This window comes from Camelina sativa, chromosome 10 (genome assembly GCF_030686135.1).
Source record: "Camelina sativa cultivar CO46 ecotype springtype chromosome 10, ASM3068613v1".
NCBI lineage: Eukaryota > Viridiplantae > Streptophyta > Magnoliopsida > Brassicales > Brassicaceae > Camelina > Camelina sativa.
The window spans coordinates 5,342,637-5,363,608 of record NC_141889.1 but is presented as its reverse complement, the minus strand read 5'-3'; the positions used below and the strand labels follow the sequence as shown (position 1 = coordinate 5,363,608).

General features: G+C 35.1%; 5 protein-coding genes and 1 non-coding gene across 25 annotated transcripts; all 6 read left to right on the top strand.

The window, feature by feature from the left end:
• Positions 1 to 18: 18 nt before the first annotated feature.
• Positions 19 to 3,990, top strand: LOC104717329 (tyrosine decarboxylase 2). The gene is made up of 13 exons (XM_019230499.2): positions 19 to 150; positions 320 to 572; positions 765 to 837; positions 992 to 1,222; positions 1,506 to 1,669; positions 1,762 to 1,902; positions 2,100 to 2,159; positions 2,398 to 2,562; positions 2,696 to 2,752; positions 3,006 to 3,070; positions 3,187 to 3,310; positions 3,467 to 3,604; positions 3,716 to 3,990. Coding segments are annotated over exons 1-13 (1,602 nt in total). The 5' UTR covers positions 19 to 148; the 3' UTR covers positions 3,845 to 3,990.
• Positions 3,991 to 4,754: 764 nt separating this feature from the next.
• On the top strand, positions 4,755 to 6,317 carry LOC104717330 (putative acetyltransferase At3g50280). The gene has a single exon (XR_015568808.1). It is a non-coding gene; the product is annotated as a putative acetyltransferase At3g50280 (transcript).
• Positions 6,318 to 7,956: 1,639 nt separating this feature from the next.
• On the top strand, positions 7,957 to 10,053 carry LOC104774205 (RPM1 interacting protein 13-like). 2 transcript variants are annotated; one of them, XM_010498863.2, is made up of 3 exons: positions 7,957 to 8,452; positions 8,776 to 8,862; positions 8,974 to 10,053. In XM_010498863.2, exons 1-3 carry the CDS (start codon positions 8,177 to 8,179, stop codon positions 9,922 to 9,924), a joined length of 1,314 nt encoding a protein of 437 aa, XP_010497165.1. In that variant the 5' UTR covers positions 7,957 to 8,176; the 3' UTR covers positions 9,925 to 10,053. The 2 variants fall into 2 exon arrangements, with proteins under 2 accessions (XP_010497165.1, XP_087324422.1); XM_087468296.1 differs by having other exon boundaries at positions 7,983 to 8,452; positions 8,776 to 8,870.
• A 432-nt stretch (positions 10,054 to 10,485) lies between these two features.
• On the top strand, positions 10,486 to 12,265 carry LOC104722005 (ammonium transporter 1 member 4). The gene is made up of 2 exons (XM_087468264.1): positions 10,486 to 12,181; positions 12,232 to 12,265. Exon 1 carries the CDS (start codon positions 10,640 to 10,642, stop codon positions 12,137 to 12,139), a length of 1,500 nt encoding a protein of 499 aa, XP_087324390.1. The 5' UTR covers positions 10,486 to 10,639; the 3' UTR covers positions 12,140 to 12,181; positions 12,232 to 12,265.
• Positions 12,266 to 13,978: 1,713 nt separating this feature from the next.
• Positions 13,979 to 15,081, top strand: LOC104717324 (uncharacterized). Of its 2 annotated transcripts, XM_087470153.1 has the most exons (3): positions 13,979 to 14,193; positions 14,390 to 14,501; positions 14,664 to 15,081. In XM_087470153.1, exons 2-3 carry the CDS (start codon positions 14,416 to 14,418, stop codon positions 14,917 to 14,919), a joined length of 342 nt encoding a protein of 113 aa, XP_087326279.1. In that variant the 5' UTR covers positions 13,979 to 14,193; positions 14,390 to 14,415; the 3' UTR covers positions 14,920 to 15,081. The 2 variants fall into 2 exon arrangements, with proteins under 2 accessions (XP_087326279.1, XP_010433177.2); XM_010434875.3 differs by lacking the exon at positions 13,979 to 14,193 and having other exon boundaries at positions 14,278 to 14,501.
• Positions 15,082 to 17,617: 2,536 nt separating this feature from the next.
• LOC104717323 (uncharacterized) lies at positions 17,618 to 20,647 on the top strand. 18 transcript variants are annotated; one of them, XR_015568727.1, is made up of 13 exons: positions 17,618 to 17,793; positions 17,876 to 17,945; positions 18,045 to 18,134; positions 18,223 to 18,300; positions 18,418 to 18,492; positions 18,590 to 18,642; positions 18,837 to 18,987; positions 19,245 to 19,360; positions 19,447 to 19,573; positions 19,673 to 19,773; positions 19,852 to 19,990; positions 20,077 to 20,129; positions 20,465 to 20,647. XR_015568727.1 is itself a non-coding variant. In XM_087469574.1 (13 exons), exons 1-13 carry the CDS (start codon positions 17,675 to 17,677, stop codon positions 20,546 to 20,548), a joined length of 1,248 nt encoding a protein of 415 aa, XP_087325700.1. In that variant the 5' UTR covers positions 17,618 to 17,674; the 3' UTR covers positions 20,549 to 20,647. The 18 variants fall into 18 exon arrangements, 10 of the variants coding, with proteins under 10 accessions (XP_087325700.1, XP_010433175.2, XP_087325697.1 ...); XR_015568724.1 differs by having other exon boundaries at positions 18,813 to 18,987; XM_087469574.1 differs by having other exon boundaries at positions 19,250 to 19,360; positions 19,676 to 19,773.
• Positions 20,648 to 20,972: the final 325 nt, after the last annotated feature.

The following is a 20,972-nucleotide window of genomic DNA, read 5'->3' as shown; positions in this document are numbered from 1 at the left end:
AATTATGATAATAGAGAGTGACATATTTTTATTTATAGTATATAAACCCTCAAAGGTGAGCCTATTGAGTCATGCAATTTACAAAGCTTCCTTAATAAAACACACACACAGATTCTTAGGGATACAACAGCTGCCAGTACCTTTCGAGATGTAAGCATCTCCTCTAATCTCTACCTTTTCTATGTAAAAATTAATATATTAAAAGTTATCATCTATCGTTTCTAATTTAATGATTAATGTGTTACACTAATATTATATTCATGATATTTCAAAAAGAAAATTATATTATGTAAAAATCCAACGTACACATGCATGACAGGGAATTTGGCAACGGCACCGGCAACGGCACCGGCAACTGCGGCATTCGGAATGGTAACGGCATCGGCAACGGCAATGGCAATGGTAACGTTAATGGTAACGAAAAAGTTAAAGGAGCAAATGTGATAAAGATGAAACCAATGGACAGTGAATTGCTGAGAGAGCAAGGTCACATAATGGTTGATTTTATTGCTGACTATTACAGAGACCTTCAAGACTCGCCTCAAGATTTCCCTGTTCTTTCCCAAGTTCAGGTTCCTAATCATCTTCTCAACTTTTTCACTACGTGTCTATAAATGTGACCACTCATATATTAATTGTTTTTGTATGCATATATAATATGTACAAAGTATCATTATTTCTATATACTGTTATATATTTTGGATGTATGTATAATATTTAATACCTTTAAAAAAATTTAATAATTTGTTAGTTATTTGACGCAGCCTGGTTACCTCCGTGACATGTTGCCTAATTCAGCACCTGACCAACCTGAATCGTTGAATGAACTTCTCGACGGTACGTATAAATATTTTGTTATAAAAGCACAATTTGTAACATTTTTGTTGTTAAAGAGCAAAGTTAGTAAACATGCACTTACAAACAGAACCTATATATAATACTTAAATGGGATTTTTTGTTTTGTTGATGTTGTCATAATTCTAATTCACAGACGTTACGAAAAAGATAATGCCGGGAATAACTCACTGGCAAAGCCCGAGTTACTTTGCTTACTATGCATCAAGCACGACTGTGGCCGGATTCTTGGGAGAGATGCTCAACGCCGGCCTGAGCGTCGTTGGTTTCACCTGGCAAACTTCCCCGGCCGCTACTGAGCTCGAAATCATCGTTCTTGATTGGCTAGCTAAATTGCTACAACTCCCCGACCATTTTCTCTCCACAGGTTCGTCATTAATCTGATCTCATTCTTCTAAAAATTGAAAGATTCCACTCACACATCCGTCGAGTTTAATGGACTAAAAACTTGACGGAGTTAAAAAAAGATAATAGAACAAAAGGTTGATTAACAGAAACTTTTCTTTAAACTGTTATTTGATCTTAAAATGATTTAATAATTAACAATTGTTTTTTTAGTTGTCAAAAAAACAAATTGTTTTTTAATGAATTTTATTTTGTGTCCAATCTAATAATTTCAATGAATTGATAAAAATGAATGATTAAAAAAGGACATGGAGGAGGAGTGATCCAAGGGACAGGATGTGAAGCAGTACTTGTGGTAGTATTAGCTGCTAGAGACAGAATTTTAAAGCAAGTTGGCAAAACAGTACTTCCACAACTTGTTGTCTATGCCTCTGATCAAACCCATTCTAGTTTCCGAAAGGCTTGTCTGGTTGGTTGTAATATTTATTTTTTTTACGTTTTAATATACTAATTCACTGATTAATTAGTCATGTTAACTGTGATGATGATATATACTTATAGATTGGTGGAATACATGAAGAAAACATTAGGCTACTCAAAACTGATTCGTCCACGAACTATGGATTGCTTCCAGAATCACTTGAAGAAGCTATTTCTCATGATATCGCTAAGGGTTTTATGCCTTTCTTCATTTGTGCTACTGTAATTACTTAAAACCCCACAGTTTTTAACTCAAAACTTAAAATCCACATCATGAATGTGTTGAATATAAATAGTTTATTACCATTTACCAATACCAATTAAGTATATATACATATATATTGTGTACCTACCTCTTTTTAATTAGGGTATATATTTCGTCCATTGCTAACTATACGAGTGTACGTGGTGGCTTTCAGGTTGGCACAACGTCGTCAGCGGCGGTTGATCCTTTGGTCCCATTGGGGAAAATTGCAAAGGTACTTAAACATAGTATCTAATAAATAATCAACTTATTTGTGGACTGCATCACTAAATTTCTAACCAACTTCATCCACCGCAATAATTACCACTATTGCTTCGACAACCACAATTATTAGACATCTGAATTTGGAATAAGTAAATTTAATTTGGTAAAATAAAAAAATTGGGTGCCTGACTATATATATATATAATTAGTACATGGCATTGAAAATCAAATTGTGTATGTTTTGTTAGAAATATGGGATATGGATGCACGTGGATGCAGCTTATGCAGGGAATGCGTGTATATGTCCAGAATATCGAAAATTTATTGATGGGGTTGAAAACGCAGACTCCTTTAACATGAATGCTCATAAATGGTTATTTGCTAATCAAACTTGTTCACCCCTTTGGGTTAAGGTATGTTTTACCTCTTTTTCCTCAATCTATATTAGTATTACTAATTTATAGTCTCACCTTTTTTTAGTTATTGTTTTATTTAGTCAATTTATACTTCTTTTCTTTTGTTGTTGTGTATATTGGAATTAAACAGGATCGATACGCTCTCATCGATGCTCTGAAAACAAATCCTGAGTATCTAGAATATAAGGTCAAGGTCTCTCTTAATCATCATTTCCTTGCAAGCCTAAACGAAAAGAACCACCTTCCTATATTGAAACTAATAAAGCGTATCATATATATCCATATATATTGATAATTAAAATGTTGAACAAAAATTAGTAGTTGTCCTTAGAGTTTGTTCAATAGATTTATATCAGCATATATCATTAGAACGTTTATTTTTTTAAGACGGTGAAAACATGTTCTATGAGATGATAATTATATTTTAATGGATATATCAGGTTTCTGAAAGAGATGTCGTCGTGAATTATAAAGATTGGCAAATTTCTCTCTCTCGGAGATTCAGGTTGGTTACATTTGATGTTATATTTGTTGGTCCTGTATAAGTCTAACGCAAACCTATATACAGTATATAGAAATTATTATATAAGCACATGCTATTCACGAATTGGATTCATACAGATCGTTGAAGTTATGGATGGTTTTACGGCTCTATGGTTCCGAGAACTTGAGAAACTTTATAAGAGAACATGTCAATCTCGCTAAGCAATTTGAAGATTATGTAACTCAGGATCCACATTTCGAGGTAATCAATTCCTATGAAAAAATAGGTTCATCAAAACATCAATGAACGTCACATCTATATATGATAAGCCATCCCATCAACATCTATAAACAAGTCCAGTCTCCAACTACTGAAAATAGATAAAATAATTTTTATTTCATAATTATAACTTTATAGGTTGTCACTACTCGGTACTTTTCACTCGTTTGCTTTCGCCTTGTGCCTGTTGACGGCGATGAAGACAAGTGTAACCAACGCAACCGTGAACTGCTTGCTGCCATTAACTCCACCGGCAAGATCTTCATCTCTCACACGGTGAGTTTTATTTTATATATGAAGATAATTTTGGTAAGAGTACTGATTTATATTACTTCACAAGAAAATGAATGAAAACTAACATTTAACTAAATATTATATAATAAACAGGCTCTATCGGGACAATTCATTTTACGATTCGCCGTTGGTGCACCATTAACAGAGGAGAAGCATGTCACTGAAGCATGGGAGATTATACAAAAACATGCCTCTAAATTTACCCGCAACGGCAATTGTTAAGAATACTTTAAAAGAAACCCATTTATCAACTTTTTAAAATTTCGTTCAATAATGTCCCTCTTTGTATTTGGAATAAAATTTATGAAAACGCTGATCGTGGCTACAACAAATTTTAAATTAAGAGAATAAACTTTTTTTTTGTATCATTCAAACCATTAATTTACACGTATGAATCAGAGTACGAAATTATCGGGATTGTGTAACGAGATTAGTTTATTGGATCTGGGTCTGGCCTTATTATTAAATTAATTGACATATTTACATTCTTCCTCAAAACTATGCAATTTGTGTTTTCTTTTTTTAACATAATTGCTATCTTCTCCGATTCAAAACCCTAATCCAATTTTGTTCTTCCTAATATCTGCTGCCTACGAACCGTTAATATTATAATAACCCAACAAATATAAAAAACCAGCAGATCTGAGTAAATAGCGTCTACATGCCACAGTTTTCATGCACGTGAAGTGAAACACACTACGACAAACAAATAAGAGTATATCAAAAACCAGCCAATAATTAAGTTAAGTAGATAACGTCTACATGACTACATGGCACACTTTTTTATGCAAGTGAAACCCTAATAATAGTAACAGTTCCCAATAATAATGCAGTATGCACATTTGCAATTTGCGGATAAAAAAAACAAAACAAAACAAACATAACAAAAAAAAAAAGAGAAAATGGGAGATGAATTAGAAGTTGAAGTGATCTCTAATTAAGAACATAGTTCGACCAGAGAGCTACAACGAGGAAACACACTACGACATACAAAACCAGAGTAATAGAGTATCAAAAGTCAAAACCAGCCAATAAGATAAGGAGATAACGTATATGTGGCACAGTTTTTGTGCACGTGAAACACACTACGGCGGCATACAAATAAACAGACTATCAAAACCAGCCAAAAAGATGAGATAACGTCTACACGGCATATTTTTTGTGATCCTAAGTAAAACACTACCAATAATAATGCAGTATACACATTTGCGGATAAAAAACATAACAAAAAAAAAAAGAGAGAAAATGGGAGATGGAGAAGAAGTTGAAGTGATCTCTAAGAGCATAGTTCGACCCGAGAGCTACAACGAGGATTCTGATCGGGTTAAGATCCATCTTACTCCATGGGATCTCTTATTTCTTGGATCCGAATACGCACAAAAAGGTCTTCTCTTTCCTCAACCCTCCGACCCGGAGACCAACATCATCCCTCGGTTAAAATCCTCTCTCTCCGTCGCTTTGAAGATCTTCTACCCATTCGCCGGTCGTCTCGTGAAGATCGAAAACGACGACGATGGAACGTCGTCGTTTTACGTCGACTGTAATGGTTCAGGTGTAAGATTCGTCCACGCTTCAGCTAGCTCCGTTTCGGTGAGTGATGTTTTAGAACCTGTCGATGGTACTGTCCCTGAGTTCTTGAAACGTTTTTTCCCGTGCAACGGAGTTAAAAGCCTTGAAGGTATCTCTGACTCACTGATCGCGATTCAAGTAACGGAACTTAAAGATGGAGTTTTCATCGGCGTTGGTTATAGCCACCTTGTTACCGATGGAACTTCGATTTGGAACTTCTCCAATATTTGGTCGGAGATTTGCTTTAACGGCTCCGATCATCGGAGAACATTTCCTCCTTTGGTTCACCGTGGATGGTTTCTCGACGGGATTGAGTATCCGATCCGAGTGCCGGCCTCATTGACGTCGGAGAAACCGAACCTTGTTGGTACTTCATCGTCGCTACTACTACAGGAGAAGATTTTTCGTTTCACGAGTGAAAACATCTCTGAGCTCAAAGCTAAAGCCAACGACGAGGTTAGTCCCGATGACCGGAAAATCTCCTCGCTTCAAGCGGTCTCGGCGTATATGTGGCGGTCGATAGTTAGAAACAGTGATTTGAGTTCGGAAGAAGTGATTTGTTGCCGGTTAATCGTGGATTTGAGACGAAGGCTAGACCCTCCACTTGAGAAAGATTGTTGCGGGAATATGGTCGGGACCGCTATTACGACGACCACCGTCGGGGAGATGTTTAACAATGGCCTTGGTTGGGCTGCTCTGAAAATAAACAAAAGTGTTTCTTCGCAAACGAATGAAGAGTTCAGAGAGTTTGCTGCGGATTGGGTCAAGAACCCGAGTTTACGAGATGTCAATACTTTGACCAATACTACAGCCGTTACTAGCTCTCCTCGGTTCAATGTGTATGGAAATGATTTCGGTTGGGGTAAACCTATCGCGGCTCGAGCTGGACCAGGGATTACTTATGATGGCAAACTCGTTGCTTATCCGGGAATCGAACCAGGAAACATCGAGATTCAGACGTGTTTATCCTCTACTGTTTTGGCTAAGTTATCCACTGATGCTGAGTTCTTGAAACATGCATGTGTTGTTTAAGTATAAACATCCAAATTAAAATGTATCTTTTTTTTTTTTGCGTCAACTCAAATGTATCTCGTATCTTGAATAATATATGTATGTGAATTTTATCGATATGTTTTGTTTTGGTTGATAAGAGTTTCATCGTAGTCAGTGGCAACCTCTCAAAAACTCAAAAGTGAGTCTTGAGAATTGAGTTCTTGATTGAATCATGCAACAAAGGAAAAAACAAGAGAAGAAGAAGCTCAACTGATTCAGAAGATGTGTTGTCGAGAAAGATAGGTCAAGGACAAAGAGGAAGAAGCCAAGTAAACGCAAGAAGAAGAAGTGGACTTGTGCTGTTTTGTAATAAGAGACAGTGGGCTATTAGTTAAGAAAGGCTCACCTATGGATCGGAACTCATGGTTTGTTATAAGTTTGGTTTTAAGTCTAGTTAAGTTAGAGCAAGTGCAAGTGAATTGTTAGAGTTGTTGTTAGTCTAAAGCATAGCTAAGTGTAGGGGCTAAGTGTAATAATTGTTGTAGTAGTTAAGGTTGCTCACTTGCTTGTGTAAGAGAGTTTAGGATCTAGAAGTATGGTGCAAATTAAAGCATGGGTGCAAGTGTGAGAAGCACTATATGTATGTTGCCTGTTGTGTAAGAAAAACTATCCAAGTGATCCAATATTATTATTATAGAAGATAGAACTAACATTTGAGAGTAAAACAAAGGTTAGATTTTTTTTTTTTTTTTTTTTTGTCAAACAAACAAAGGTTAGATAAAATCATAAAAACAACAAAAACTGAATAAAAATCAACTCTATCAACATGCTCTTAATATTTACGATTCACCGTTTGTTAAGAATATTTAAAATTAACCATTGTCATCTTTTTTATTTCGATTAATAAATTCACTCTTTGTATCTGGAATAAAATTAATGAAAACGCTCGTGGCTACAAATTTTAGAATTAAGATTTGATGATACACAAAACATCAAATATTTAATATATAAATAGAGTAGAACCTCTGTAAATTAATACTCGGTAAATTAATAATCTCTATAAATTAATAAATTTTTCCAGTTCCAGTTGGGACTAGTGTAATTTTGGACACTATTCGATAAAATAATAAATTAATAATTTTTTTGAAAATCTCATGTAAAAATATGGTCTCATCAATATCATAAATTAATAATCAAATAAACTAGTATATATATATATCTAAGAAATATATATATATATATATCTAAGAAAATCTAGTGAAATATGAATCTATTGTTGTTTGTTTCTTATTGAATTTGCATTTTTGTTGGAGAGCATCTCTAATCTTTCTGACTGCATCAAAAACTTCTTGTGTTATGTTCTCAAATCACATTCAAAAATTATAGAGAGTTCTTGACGCGATAATTGCTTCCTTATGTGTAACTGGTTCTAAAGGTACCGTCATATCTTCTTCAACTACATCATCACCTTGAAAAATAGTACTAGCAATTTTTTCTAAACTCTGAATTTCTGATAAAAAAGTTCTCTTCATAAATTAATATTTTATTAATTTATCGATAAATTAAAATCTCTATAAATTAATAAAATTTTATAGTCCCGACCTTTTTAATTTATAGAGGTTCTACCGTAGTTAGTATCATTCAAAATTTCAAACCATATGAATTATAGTACGGAATTATCGGGATTGGGTTAACGATATTAGTTTATTGGATCTGGGCCTGGCCTTAATATTAAATTAATTGACATATTTACCCTCTTCCTCAAAATATGCAAAATTTTCTATTATTTTTTTTAATTGCTATATTCTCCGATTCAAAACCCTAATCTATTTTTTTCTTCCTATCATCTGCGCCTGGCTCGTGTCATTGATTCTCAATGAAGCAAAACGAGTCATGTGTTCTCTAACACGCTACCTGCATTTTTGAACTCTCTTCTTCTTCAAATTTCGTTTATTTGTTTAAAAAAAGAAACAAAACTTTGTTAGGATTCAGATGGCTTCGATGAATCATAATATCGTGGTAGATATTAGTTCGGACGAAGAGGTGGATGATAAACGAGTGGTTTACTCTGGTTCGTTTGACGGAATTCTCGAAATTTCCGACGAGAAGCCCAAAAGTACTGATTTGTCTCATCTGATGGTGAAGAACAAAGACGGTGATGATGACGATTGTGTGATTTTGGATTGTGATCCTACGGCTAAGGAGAATGTTGTTGACACTTGTGGAACTGGAACTGATGAAGTCCTAGTCGTAGGACAAAAGGGTGAGGTAAAAGTTTTGATTTTTACTTTGAAAATTACTCTCAATTTTTTGATATTCATTAATTTTGAATTGATTCGTCAATTGTGGGTAGAGTAGAAGAACTTTAACTTAACTTTCGTAGAAATCTGTGTGCTTTTACTGTAGATAGAAACTTGAGTTTGGTATGTGCAGCCACTCAGTATTGGATTCTTTAATATTCAATTCAATGTTAAGTTTTATTCAAGTGTTATATAGTTTTGAATATTGAAATCACTAAACTAGTTTTGCTCTGTTTCAGTCTTTATACTGTTTGTAAGAACATCTCTAAGGAAGTTGTTTTGGTTTTGTAGATAGCTTGTAGGGACTTCCCACATCCGCGTCACGCTTGTGCTAAGTACCCGTTCAATTCCACATTACACGAGCAGTTCTGTGAGATGGTGAGAATGTAAAGTTTTTGTCTTTTTTTGGTATCTTTTTGACAAAGGTGATGATGATGCTTTTCTTGCTAATTCCTTTTATTTGATTTTTTTTTGCTTTGTTTCTTACAGTGTCACTGTTATGTTTGTGATACCCGTGCTCCGTGTACTTACTGGCTTAGTAGCTTATCTATCCTTGATCACTGTCATGCCAATGATAAAGATCAGATGTGGAACAATCAACGGGAATCTCTCAGGACCGGAAAGATACTTCCCCGGGTTGTATCAAAACCTGCTTTGACTAAAGTACAATGTAAACGGGTTTCACGGCCTATATCATTACCGATGCCAAGAAACTCGTCTACCCCTGTAACTCAGTTTGGAATCCAGGCTTGCTCTACTACAACTACTAAGTTTGCGACTCACCCGAACGTATACACATACACCAGACGCGGTCACGGAACTAGGCAATCAAAAACAACCCTTCCGAAACATCCTGGGACACAACCTCGTGATGTGCAGTCATTATTACCAAAAAACAGAGGCGGCGGCTCTTACAATGGCAATCCAAGTCCTCAAGCTGTTCCTTCCGATCCATTGCGGACTCGAAGATTAAGTAGAGGCGTTTCTCATCCGGAAAACAACGGTGTACAGAACATTGCTCAAGTCTCACAAGCAGCTACCTGTTACATTTCTCCAGCGGATTACAGAACATTGCTCACGGCTCACAAGCAGCTACCTGTTACACAAGGACCTCCCACTGCTTCACAAGGCAATTCACAGCAGAGGATCGTTACTGGTTATGTTTCAAATTTAACAGTTTCTCACATGAAAGAGATGGCAAGACATTTTAACCGGAATATGTATTCTGGTAATGTTCAGACAAATGAAGTACCGTCAATGACTCCTAATCCTCCGGCGGCGAACCAGCAACAACAGCAACAATCAGGAACAAGTAATGATAAATTACTGTCAGAGTTTGAAGACTGGCTCTTGGACGACTCGTCAATGGTGTGTCCCTTGTCTGGACAAGACAATGCTACTAGGGCCGCATTCGATTTTGAAACCTTCTTGAAAAAGTGAGACCTTAGGATTAGTCCTATATTTCCTAACTCAGTTGTAGCCTTAAATCTGTACAGAGTAGTATTAGTCGAGAGTTTCTGGTTAGGAGTTTAATACCCATATAAATAAATTCATCAATTCTTTTAGAAACGTCCGAGTTAAATTGATGAGGTTTTTTTAAAAAAACGGCTCCTGGTTTTGCAATTAGTAGGATTGAAACTCCTTCCCGTCTTTTATAAATTTTATTTTTCCTGTTAAATAATTCTTTTATTGTATTAAACCAAATTAATTACATTGTATTTACTCACCCAACATTCATCCATTAAATTCAACTTTTATGGTAGTCAAAGATACTAACAGCAATGGAAATGTTGCCAAAAAAAAAAAAAAAAACTATTTAACTAAAAAATATAGTCCACACATTACAAAAAAAAATATTTTTGAACTTTGGAAAAAGAGCAGTAATTTAATTAAAAAGAAGAAAAGTCAAAGCTAATACCTAGAATAGTGGAATAAAACTGTTAACAAATCCTAAATATATAGTAGTAGTAAATATAATGAAAAAAAAGAAAAGAATCTGAAAGATTCAACATTCTCCCCCACTAATAAAGATTCAACAGAATCTCGTGAATCTCTCTAACCTTAATTCCTCTATAAACTCTTAATCTCTCTCTCTGTATCTTCTTCATTTCTCAAATATTGTTTTTATCATCAAAACCTCTCTTACGTTGCAAAAATGGCGGCGAGTCTCTCTTGTTCCGCCTCTGATTTGATTCCTTTACTATCAGGTGGAGCCAACGCGACCGCCGCAGCAGAATACATCTGCGGGAGATTCGATACAGTCGCCGGGAAATTCACAGACGCGGCTTACGCCATCGACAACACTTACCTGCTCTTCTCTGCTTACCTCGTTTTCGCCATGCAGCTAGGGTTCGCCATGCTCTGTGCTGGATCTGTCCGCGCTAAAAACACGATGAACATCATGCTCACCAACGTCATCGACGCTGCGGCCGGAGGTCTCTTCTATTACCTCTTCGGTTTAGCGTTCGCCTATGGATCTCCTTCTAATGGATTCATCGGGAAACATTTCTTCGGGATGAATGATTTCCCTAAACCTTCTTTTGATTATCCTTATTTTCTTTATCAATGGACGTTCGCGATCGCTGCTGCTGGGATCACGAGCGGTTCCATCGCGGAGAGGACTCAGTTCGTTGCGTATTTGATCTATTCGTCGTTTCTTACGGGTCTTGTTTACCCTATTGTGTCGCATTGGTTCTGGTCTTCTGATGGTTGGGCTTCTCCGGCTAGATCTGAGAACCTTTTGTTTCAATCAGGTGTGATTGATTTCGCTGGATCTGGTGTTGTTCATATGGTTGGAGGTATTGCCGGTTTATGGGGAGCTTACATCGAAGGGCCACGGATTGGTAGGTTTGGTCATTCGGGTAAACCGGTTACTTTGCGTGGTCATAGCGCAACGTTGGTTGTTTTAGGAACGTTTCTGTTATGGTTTGGATGGTATGGTTTCAACCCTGGCTCGTTCGCTACTATTTTTAAATCGTATGGTGCGTCTCCGGGGAACTCGTTTTACGGACAATGGAGCGCTGTTGGTAGAACTGCCGTGACGACTACGTTAGCTGGTTGCTCCGCGGCGCTAACGACTCTGTTTGGGAAAAGACTCATAGATGGGTATTGGAACGTGACCGATGTTTGTAACGGTTTGTTAGGCGGATTCGCGGCTATAACTAGCGGGTGTTCGGTTGTGGAGCCGTGGGCCGCGCTTATATGCGGGTTTGTAGCGGCTTGGGTGCTTATGGGATTCAATAAGCTAGCTGATAAGCTTGAATTCGACGATCCGTTAGAAGCGGCTCAGCTTCACGGTGGTTGTGGTGCGTGGGGGATTATATTCACCGGATTATTCGCGGAGAAAAGATACGTTGCCGAGATCTTTGGAGGTGATCCGAACAGGCCTTATGGGTTGTTGATGGGAGGAGGAGGTAGGTTGCTTGCGGCGCACGTCGTTCAGATTTTGGTGATTACGGGTTGGGTTAGTTTGACAATGGGAACTCTGTTTTTTATTTTACATAAACTTAAACTGTTGAGGATACCGGCGGAGGATGAGATCGCCGGGGTGGATCCGACGAGTCATGGAGGGTTGGCGTATATGTACACAGAAGATGAGATCAAGAATGGGATCATGGTTAAGAAGGAGGGTGAAGGACAACAATTAGGTGTTTGATTTTTGTTTGGTTTAGTAGTGTTTATTTAGCTTTGTGTTTTTCTTTTTCTTCTTGTTTTGGTGTGTGTATATATTCTTCTTAATTATGTTGCTCTTTTGCATGGGAATAAAAAGTATATTAGTTTCTGTTTCGCTGTTTACTTCTAATTGCTGTGTCAAATTTTGAATTTCACTAAATCAAAGGGCCTCCTCTATAGTTAATGTTAGGAGTCTAGGTAGTTGCTACGAGGACATATTTTATTCGAACAATACTTGGGTTCATCCATAAGGGTGAACGTCTCCGTTCACCCATAGGAGTGAATCTCTCCGTTCACCTCCATGTAAAATAAGGAAATAAAATATATATACATTATTATAAAATTAAAAATTTAAACCATTTTTTTATAAACTCAAACCGACATATAATTTCATTCTAATTGTAAAATCTAAACCCTAATCATCTAATTTGTAAACCCAAACCGACATATAATTTTGTTGTAATTATAAAATCTAAACCCTAACTATCTCATTTGTAAACTCAAACCGACATATAATTTCGTTCTAATTGTAAAATCTAAACCCTAATCATCTCATTTGTAAACCCAAACCGACATATAATTTCATTTTAATTGTAAAATCTAAACCCTAACCACCTCATCTGTAAATCCAAACCGACATATAATTTCGTTTTAATTATAAAATCTAAACCCTAAAACAAAATATTTGTAAACCCAAACCGACATATAATTTCGTTTTAATTGTAAAATCTAAACCCTAAACAATTTATTTGTAAACCCAAATCGATACATAATTTTGTTCAAATTGTAAAATCTAAACCAAGCTAATATTTAACTTTCATTAATTAAAATTACACAGAATTTGTTTCTTTAATTGGTTTTGCTTTTTAATTTAATTTTCATTTATTTTAAAAATGAAATAGTGTTTAGAAGATTTTGATTAGTTAGAAAGGAGGAAGTGAACAAATAGAAGTGAATCTAAGTATTTTTCTATTCTAGTTGCACACATTTAAATGTACAAATGGTATGCAGTAGTCACATGCCTACCTATGTAAGTATCCATAAATATGTTAAATTGTTAATAACACAAAACGTATCAAAAACTTTAAAATGAGAAATATTATAGGACACTGTCCCGAATGAGACACAAGTACAAAGGACATAATTCATCATCCTATGCAAATAAAGACGACAATCCAAAAAAGTAAAGTTAATAAGCAACAAAACACACACACGGGTATTGGAAAGAGATATATAAATTTATAAATGGCCAAAATATTAATTATCTATCAAATAAAAGGTGGAGAAAAAAAGAAAACCAAAAACAAAAACAAAATATGTAAAAAAAATAAAATTGCATACATACTCCCCTACACTACTGCAACTTTATATTATCCAATTCCACTCCAACATATGATTTATTTAAGGGTTAAACCAATCTTTTTTTAGTTCAAGAAAACTGTCAAACCTTATATCCTTGAGTAGTGTTGTGATCTTTCATATTAGGTGTGATTTTGTATGAATTTGCAAAGGTATATATATCAAGTAAAAGACAAAAGAAAGTAAAAAGTGGGCTACAAATTCGACTTTGAGTATTAATGTCGGTATCTTCGAGAACCATTGATTCCCTTATCTAGTCAGATACTGCACTATCCACACCCCAGTTATGTTATGCCACGTGATGGTCATACTAGATTTTCAGTCAAACCTTTGACCCAGTGGATCCAAGATACACACATGCATGTTTACTTCAAAAATGATTATGAATCTGTGAAAAAGAGTTAAATTTAATTACTACCATATATATAAGTTAGAATTAGTTGATCTTTTTTTTTTTTTTAAGTTTATGGTGTTTTATTATCAGTCAACAAAAGATAACATTTGAAACTATGGCAATGTTTTATATCATATTATTGTCTATTTATTCATCATTGTAAATTTTACATTGTATTCTTAGATTCAGAGACCTTTTTGGTTCATAGAGTTTCTAAGTCTATCCTTTTATCATTGAATAACATCATCATCATCATCATCATCATCATCATATCCATTACTGGGGTAATCTGTTTTTTTTTTCTTTCTTTTTTCTAGTCAATTAATTATATATTTTCTCTTTCTTACTCCATCGATCCAACTCTTGACTGAATAAATACATCAAAAGAAAGGCTTAACTAGTCTATTATTATTACACACACTCTCATACTTATCTACTCTTTACGTTTCTCATTTCCTCTCCTCTCTTTGGAAAATAAAGATACTTTGATTAAAAGGAAAAGGAGGATGGCAGATCAAAATCCAAGAATCATCGTCGAGAAGAAACCATCTCAAGCTCGTCTTGACGAACTAAAGTTCAAGTCATGGCCCAAGTAAGATCCATTTCTCTCCTTTAATTTGTTTCACTTCTTTTAATGAATGGTGTGAGATCGATTTGGCAAATTAATTAATTTTGCATGAGATTATAAGATTATAATAAATTTGCCACTTACGGTATCAAATTGGATATTTGTTTTCTTTGTTGTTTGTTGAAGGTGGGGATGTTCACCAGGGAAATACCATTTGATTTATGAAGCAGAAGAGATATGTTACATTTTGAGGGGTAGAGTTAAGGTTTACCCTAAACCACCACCATCATCTTCATCATCGTCATCGTCATCATCAGTTGCAGAAGTTGAATGGTGTGTGGAGTTTGGGGCAGGTGATATTGTCACTTTGCCAAAGGGACTTTCGTGTACTTGGGATGTATCTCAATCTGTTGACAAACACTACATTTTTCTCCACCATTAATTCTCCTTCTTAATTAGTTTTTTTTTGTTTTTTGTTTTTTTTTTTTTCATTTTTCTTGTGTGATTCTTTATTTTTTTTGTATTTCTAACATTTTGATTCGTAACTGTTGTTGTATTCGGTGTTCTTTTTGCCGTGTATTTCTAATAAGAAATACTTTACATATATGTGTGCATTAGCAATCACATCTCTATAATTAAAGCCTTCACCACTAATAAAACCTTAATTTATAGGAGTATACTCCTATAAGTTAATTCAAATGTTTGGAAATAATGAAACCGTAAACGTTGGATTCTCTTAGTCAACAAGAGTTGATCTTCTTTATTTGTCCCTTAATGCTTCTACAATAATCAAATTCCATTCTTCAAGATCCGTTGACCAGTCAAAATTCGATATTGTTTAGCTTTATTTAGGTTAATCACATCTCATAATTTAAAACCAAACAATTTAGGTTTTCTTCTGATGAAGAAAGATGCTCAACTCGTTAAAATATGATTATTAATGGGCCTAAAAGCATTCTGAGTTCTGAGCGACCCATTACTTTTGTTGTCAATATTTTCTGTTTTTACTGTTTTTGATAAAATGAATGATTCCATCCTGCATTTGTTTGGTTTCGTCTCACGAACTATATATAACTTAGGCAACCAAATAACATATGCGTTAAATAGTTAAAAGATACAAAATTACGTCGATAATATGCTTTATTTGGTTCATAGCATTCAACAAAAATAATCATCCAGAAAACTATATGACACTCTAATGGCTAAAAACGTTAGAGAATAATCAATCAAGAAGTTGTATACTAATAAGGACATGTTCTAAAATAAAAAACATTGTTCTAAATTTAGCAACAGGAAAAGAAAAAAAAAACACTAAAAGCCATCAAAGTGGAGGTTGTGGCCTTGTGGGTTATTACTTTATTGGAAGTCTTGAATAAACAATTCGGGACTAATCAAATGTTAATGTGCGGTAATGGTCATGAAACTAATAACACTTTGCCTATGATCTGTGCACCTGCGATAACACTCAGAACAAAAGAGCCATTAGAAGTTAAGCATTTTCAAACCTAAAACAAGCTAAAACGAGCCAAACCATATATGCAACAAGGAACCTAGGTAGCGCTACCCTCTTTGCAGTAAAGAACCTAGGTAGTCTAACCATCGCTGCAGCAGGGAACATCTGAAGTTAACAAGTCAAAATAATAAAAATATACCTTCAGACTAAGGTATGCATAACCGAAGTCAATGACAAATGCAATAATCACGGGCCACACAATAGACATAGATGGTTCACCACAAGTAGTTTTATTTTCTGGGGTAACATTAAACATCTGCAGCAAGTAATTGATATCGAAAGCTAACAACTATTATATACACCAATTATAAAATATTGCTGGTAAAATTACATATTAAAATTATTTTAATTTAACTTAGATTGTTAAAATTTATGTAATTATTTATTAATTTTACATCACTTATTAAGTGATTACTTGTATACTGTTATTAAATTTTTAGTTTTTTTTTTAAAAACTTATTATATATTAGCTAGTTAATATAATGTAGGCAACCAAATAAAACATGCGTTAAATAGTTAGAAGATAAAAAAATTATGTTGATAATATGCTAGTGACTATTATTTGGTTCATCCTGCTAATTGACTTACTTTCTTTGCTTGTGGACCAGCTGCCGAATTTTTCTAGCATTCAGCACAAAAATTACCCCAAAAACTATATGACATTCTAATGGCTAAAAATGTTAAAGAATAATCAATCAAGAAGTTATATTCTAATTAGGATATGTTCTAAAATAAAAGACATTATTCTAAATTTACCAGCAAGTAACCTAATTCACCAGCAAATAAAAAACTCAATCATCACATAATTTTATAGTGTAAATTAATAATTAATAATTTATAGATATATTTTTATATTATTTAAATTCTTAAAATTGTGAATGAACACAATTTTAGCAAAATAAGATTAGACTTTCGGATGTTATAAATTTTATAGTTTTTGAATTGAATTTAATATCTAGAAAACATTACTAACAATAAATTATAAATACTATAGACAAATCCACTTATACATATGACATATATATATATATATATATATATATTCAAATTTATGAATAATGATATCAATTGTCGTATTTTAATAGCCTAATAATTATTAAAATAAAAATGATGCATATCAAAAAATTGAAATTATTTATATGACATGTTATAGAGTAAATTATATCATTATAATTTGAAAATATAACATAATAATTATTTTATAGATAAGACCTATAGGAGAAAATTCAAAATTTAAAAACATATATTATTATATCATCATATATATAATAATATATTATATATTATATATAATATATATTTATGATTATTAATTTATGATATTATTGAGACCATATTTTATATGGAGATTTCAAAAAAAAATTATTTTATTATTTTATCAAATTTTGTTATTTTTTACATGGTTGTGACCAACAAAATTTATTAATTTATAGAAATTTTGATGTATATTGCGAGTATAGATATTGTATATTAGTGTGATGAAACATATTTTAAAATGGATTCAGTTAAATACCTTACTTTCTTTACAGGAAAAGCTTTTTGTTTTTGTTTTCCAAACCTTCTAAGTCAACTAAAAGGTTTGATTGATTCAATTTCAAACCAATCAAACCGGGTCAACCCGAATTTTAGAAACAGCGTCTGGATATACCAGCCATGAGCCACCTCCGCCTACCACCTGACACACATGGCACCTCACTCAACCTCTTTGTGTTTCTCAGGAACGCTCTGCTTCACTCGTCTCCCACCTCTTCCTCTCTTCTCCTCCTCCACCATCTCTCTTCCGGTCTCCCGCCAATTCACGAGGTCACTCTAATTTCTCAGTTTTCTGAGCATATCAGTTGTGTACTTTTATCTTTTACCGAGTTTTTGATTGATTCAGTTTCAGGTCTATTAGAATGTCTTCTTCTTCCTCCTCCATGGATTATGTTCCTTCTCTGCCGGATAATGCTATCGTCGTGAGTTCTTATAAGCCTCGACTCTCGTGATTGGGTTTTTGACTTGAATCACTTTTATAGGAGAATTGAATGGTCGTTGTTCGTGTGATTTTTTGGCAGCTTGGTTGTGGTGGCATCGCTGTAGATTTCTTAGCGACGGTTGATTCTTATCCTCAACCTGACGATAAGATCCGAAGCACTAGCCTCAAGGTAAGTAAAGTCTTCCCTCCTCTCCCCTCCCAATGGTCTTCTGTTTTGGAAGTGATTTTAGGGTTTAGAAATTTGATAATGTGGTTAGGTGCAAGGAGGGGGTAATGCTGCAAATGCGTTAACCTGTGCAGCTCGTTTGGGCTTGACTTCGAGACTGATTAGTAAGGTCCGTTGACTTCTCTCCTTTTCTGAATTGATAGATTTGGCATGAAAAGATTCAACAATCGAGTAGAGGGCATTAGTGTAGCGATGCTTATTGATTAGTAATGGAATACATGTTTAGGTAGCGAATGACTCTCAAGGAAAAGGTATGCTGGAAGAGCTGGAAGCTGATGGTGTGGATACTTCTTTTCTTGTGGTAACAATGCTCAATCTTTTGATCATGTGTATTCTTTTTTACTCTTGAAGTTTGCAATCTTGTCTTCAATTTCCTAATCATTATGATCTTGTGGCAGGTCTCTAAAGAGGGCAATTCACCATTTACTTATATCATTGTTGACAAACAAACGTGAGCGTTTCTTTTCCCTGATGTTGGTTGCAAACAATTACATAGGAGTGATGTTGACTGCTTTGTGTCAAATCTATTAGTTAAGTATTCAAGGAAAATCTAACCTAACAGCTATATACTGAAATGGTACTTGTATGACTTGGAATTGATTTGTCTGCATTGATTGTCAGATCTTCAACGGTTATGTTTTTCAGGAAAACCCGTACTTGTATTCACACGCCAGGAGACCCACCCATGTTACCAGCTGACCTTTCTCAATCTAGCATGTTATCAGCTCTAGACAGAGCAAGCATTGTATACTTTGATGTAAGATTACACGAAACGGCCTTGGTGATTGCAAAAGAGGTAAGCATGCATCTCCTTACCCTTTCGAATGAGTTTTTAGGCTTTACAAGTTTCTTGATTTCCCTCAAGCACACCAAAACAAGAGTTTATTAGTCATGCAAATAGTAAATTGATTCGTATGTATGTAAGATTTGTCTCCATTAAGTTCATGATGTTGGATTTCACTAGATTATCTCTTTTATTTTTTGTCTACAAAAACATAATATGCCACACAACCTACATGTTCATTTCCTCCTGTGCTTGTTGCTTTTATCCAGAGCAGGCAGGTCGCAAGAAGATACCTATTCTAGTTGATGCAGAGAAGAAAAGAGATGGATTAGATGATCTCTTGCAATTCGCCGATTACGTTGTCTGCACAGCAAAATTCCCTCAGGCAAGTTAGTCTCGGTTTGTTCTTTTTTTCCGGCATCTTTTCTCAGAATATAAGGCCAAACGTTCTTAGTCTCTCGCATTGTGCAGGTATGGACTGAGGCGTCTTCAACTCCTGGTGCACTCATTTCCATGTTGTTGAGATTGCCAAAACTGAAATTTGTGATTGTGACCTTAGGTGAAGAAGGATGCTTAATGCTTGAAAGAGCTTCAAAAGGTACAAAACTTGAGACTTCATGTCACTCACTAGAAATCAAAACGACTTGCATGATTCTTTTCCCTGGTCATGAACATCCTTTGGTTTTGTCGAGTTCAGCAGAAGTATTACAATCTCAAGAGACGGATATCGAGAGCTTGTTGGAGACACTAAAGCATAGAAAAGACTCAACCACAACATTTCCAACTTGTGTTTCATCGGTAACTAAAAGTTATAGCTCCTTTAGAACGTCTCATCTATATGAAGACAATCCAACCATCCACACATTTTTCATGCAGGAGACAACAAAGTTGAAGGCCGACGGGATAGGAACAGTGAGTGGAAGATTGTTTCTCGGAACAGCAGAGAATATTCCTACAGAAGAGCTTCTCGACACCACCGGTGCTGGTGATGCATTCATAGGAGCCGTTCTATATGGTAAAGGAGATTCTTGTACACTCACTGAGAAAACAGAACTCAAAACCCAAAACTGACCGATCTCTACTTGTTTCCTTGTTTTGTAGCCATATGCGCTGGCATGCCCCCAGAGAAAATGTTACCATTCGCTGCTCAAGTGGTAACTCTTCAAAACTGAACCTCTCTATTTTGTTTAAAAAACCATTGCATATGAAACTTCAACATTACATTAGATAATGTGAATCTTGGAATCTTTTGGAAAACCGAGCTTCCTAACCCTACAACAAAACCCAGACCAAACTCGAACTTTTGAGCCGCCATGTGAATTCCGTGGTTACGATTAGTTTAAGAATCATATATAAAATGGCCCTTGTTTCCAATGTTTTTTTCCAGCCTCATCGAACCATCATTTTCAGTCCGAAACCCGTTATTTTCCAAATGGAACACATAACATTTTCATTACGATCTTCGTAACAAATAGCTTTGTATTTGCAGGCTGGTTGCAGCTGCCGAGCTTTGGGAGCTCGCACCGGTCTTCCTCACCGTACAGATCCTAGACTTGTACCCTTTCTGGTTTGACACTATCTGTGTTCCATTGTCAATACTCCAATACCCACTTTCAGTATTCCAAATGTTCTTCTACGTATTGGATGAAATAAAAGACTTGGTGTCAAATAATATATTCTGGTTAGGTTTGACTTTAATGTGTCGAATTATTAAAAACGAAAACATATGCGAAGTGGTGTTATTCTAATCTAAACTACTAAAGTGCCAGCAATGTGACCGCTTCAACCTTGATCGCGTCCGTGAATGCGTTTATTTTATCGACGGCTAGGATTGCACCGAGCGCTACATGCCCGACGACTGCTCCAAGTCAACGGTGGATTGCCACGCCCACGCGCCATTTTCTACGTGTGTCGTCACTTGCTCTCTCAACTTGCCGATGATTTTATACACGACAAAATCATAAACATAATTGTCGCGTTCACGCGCCCCTTTCATT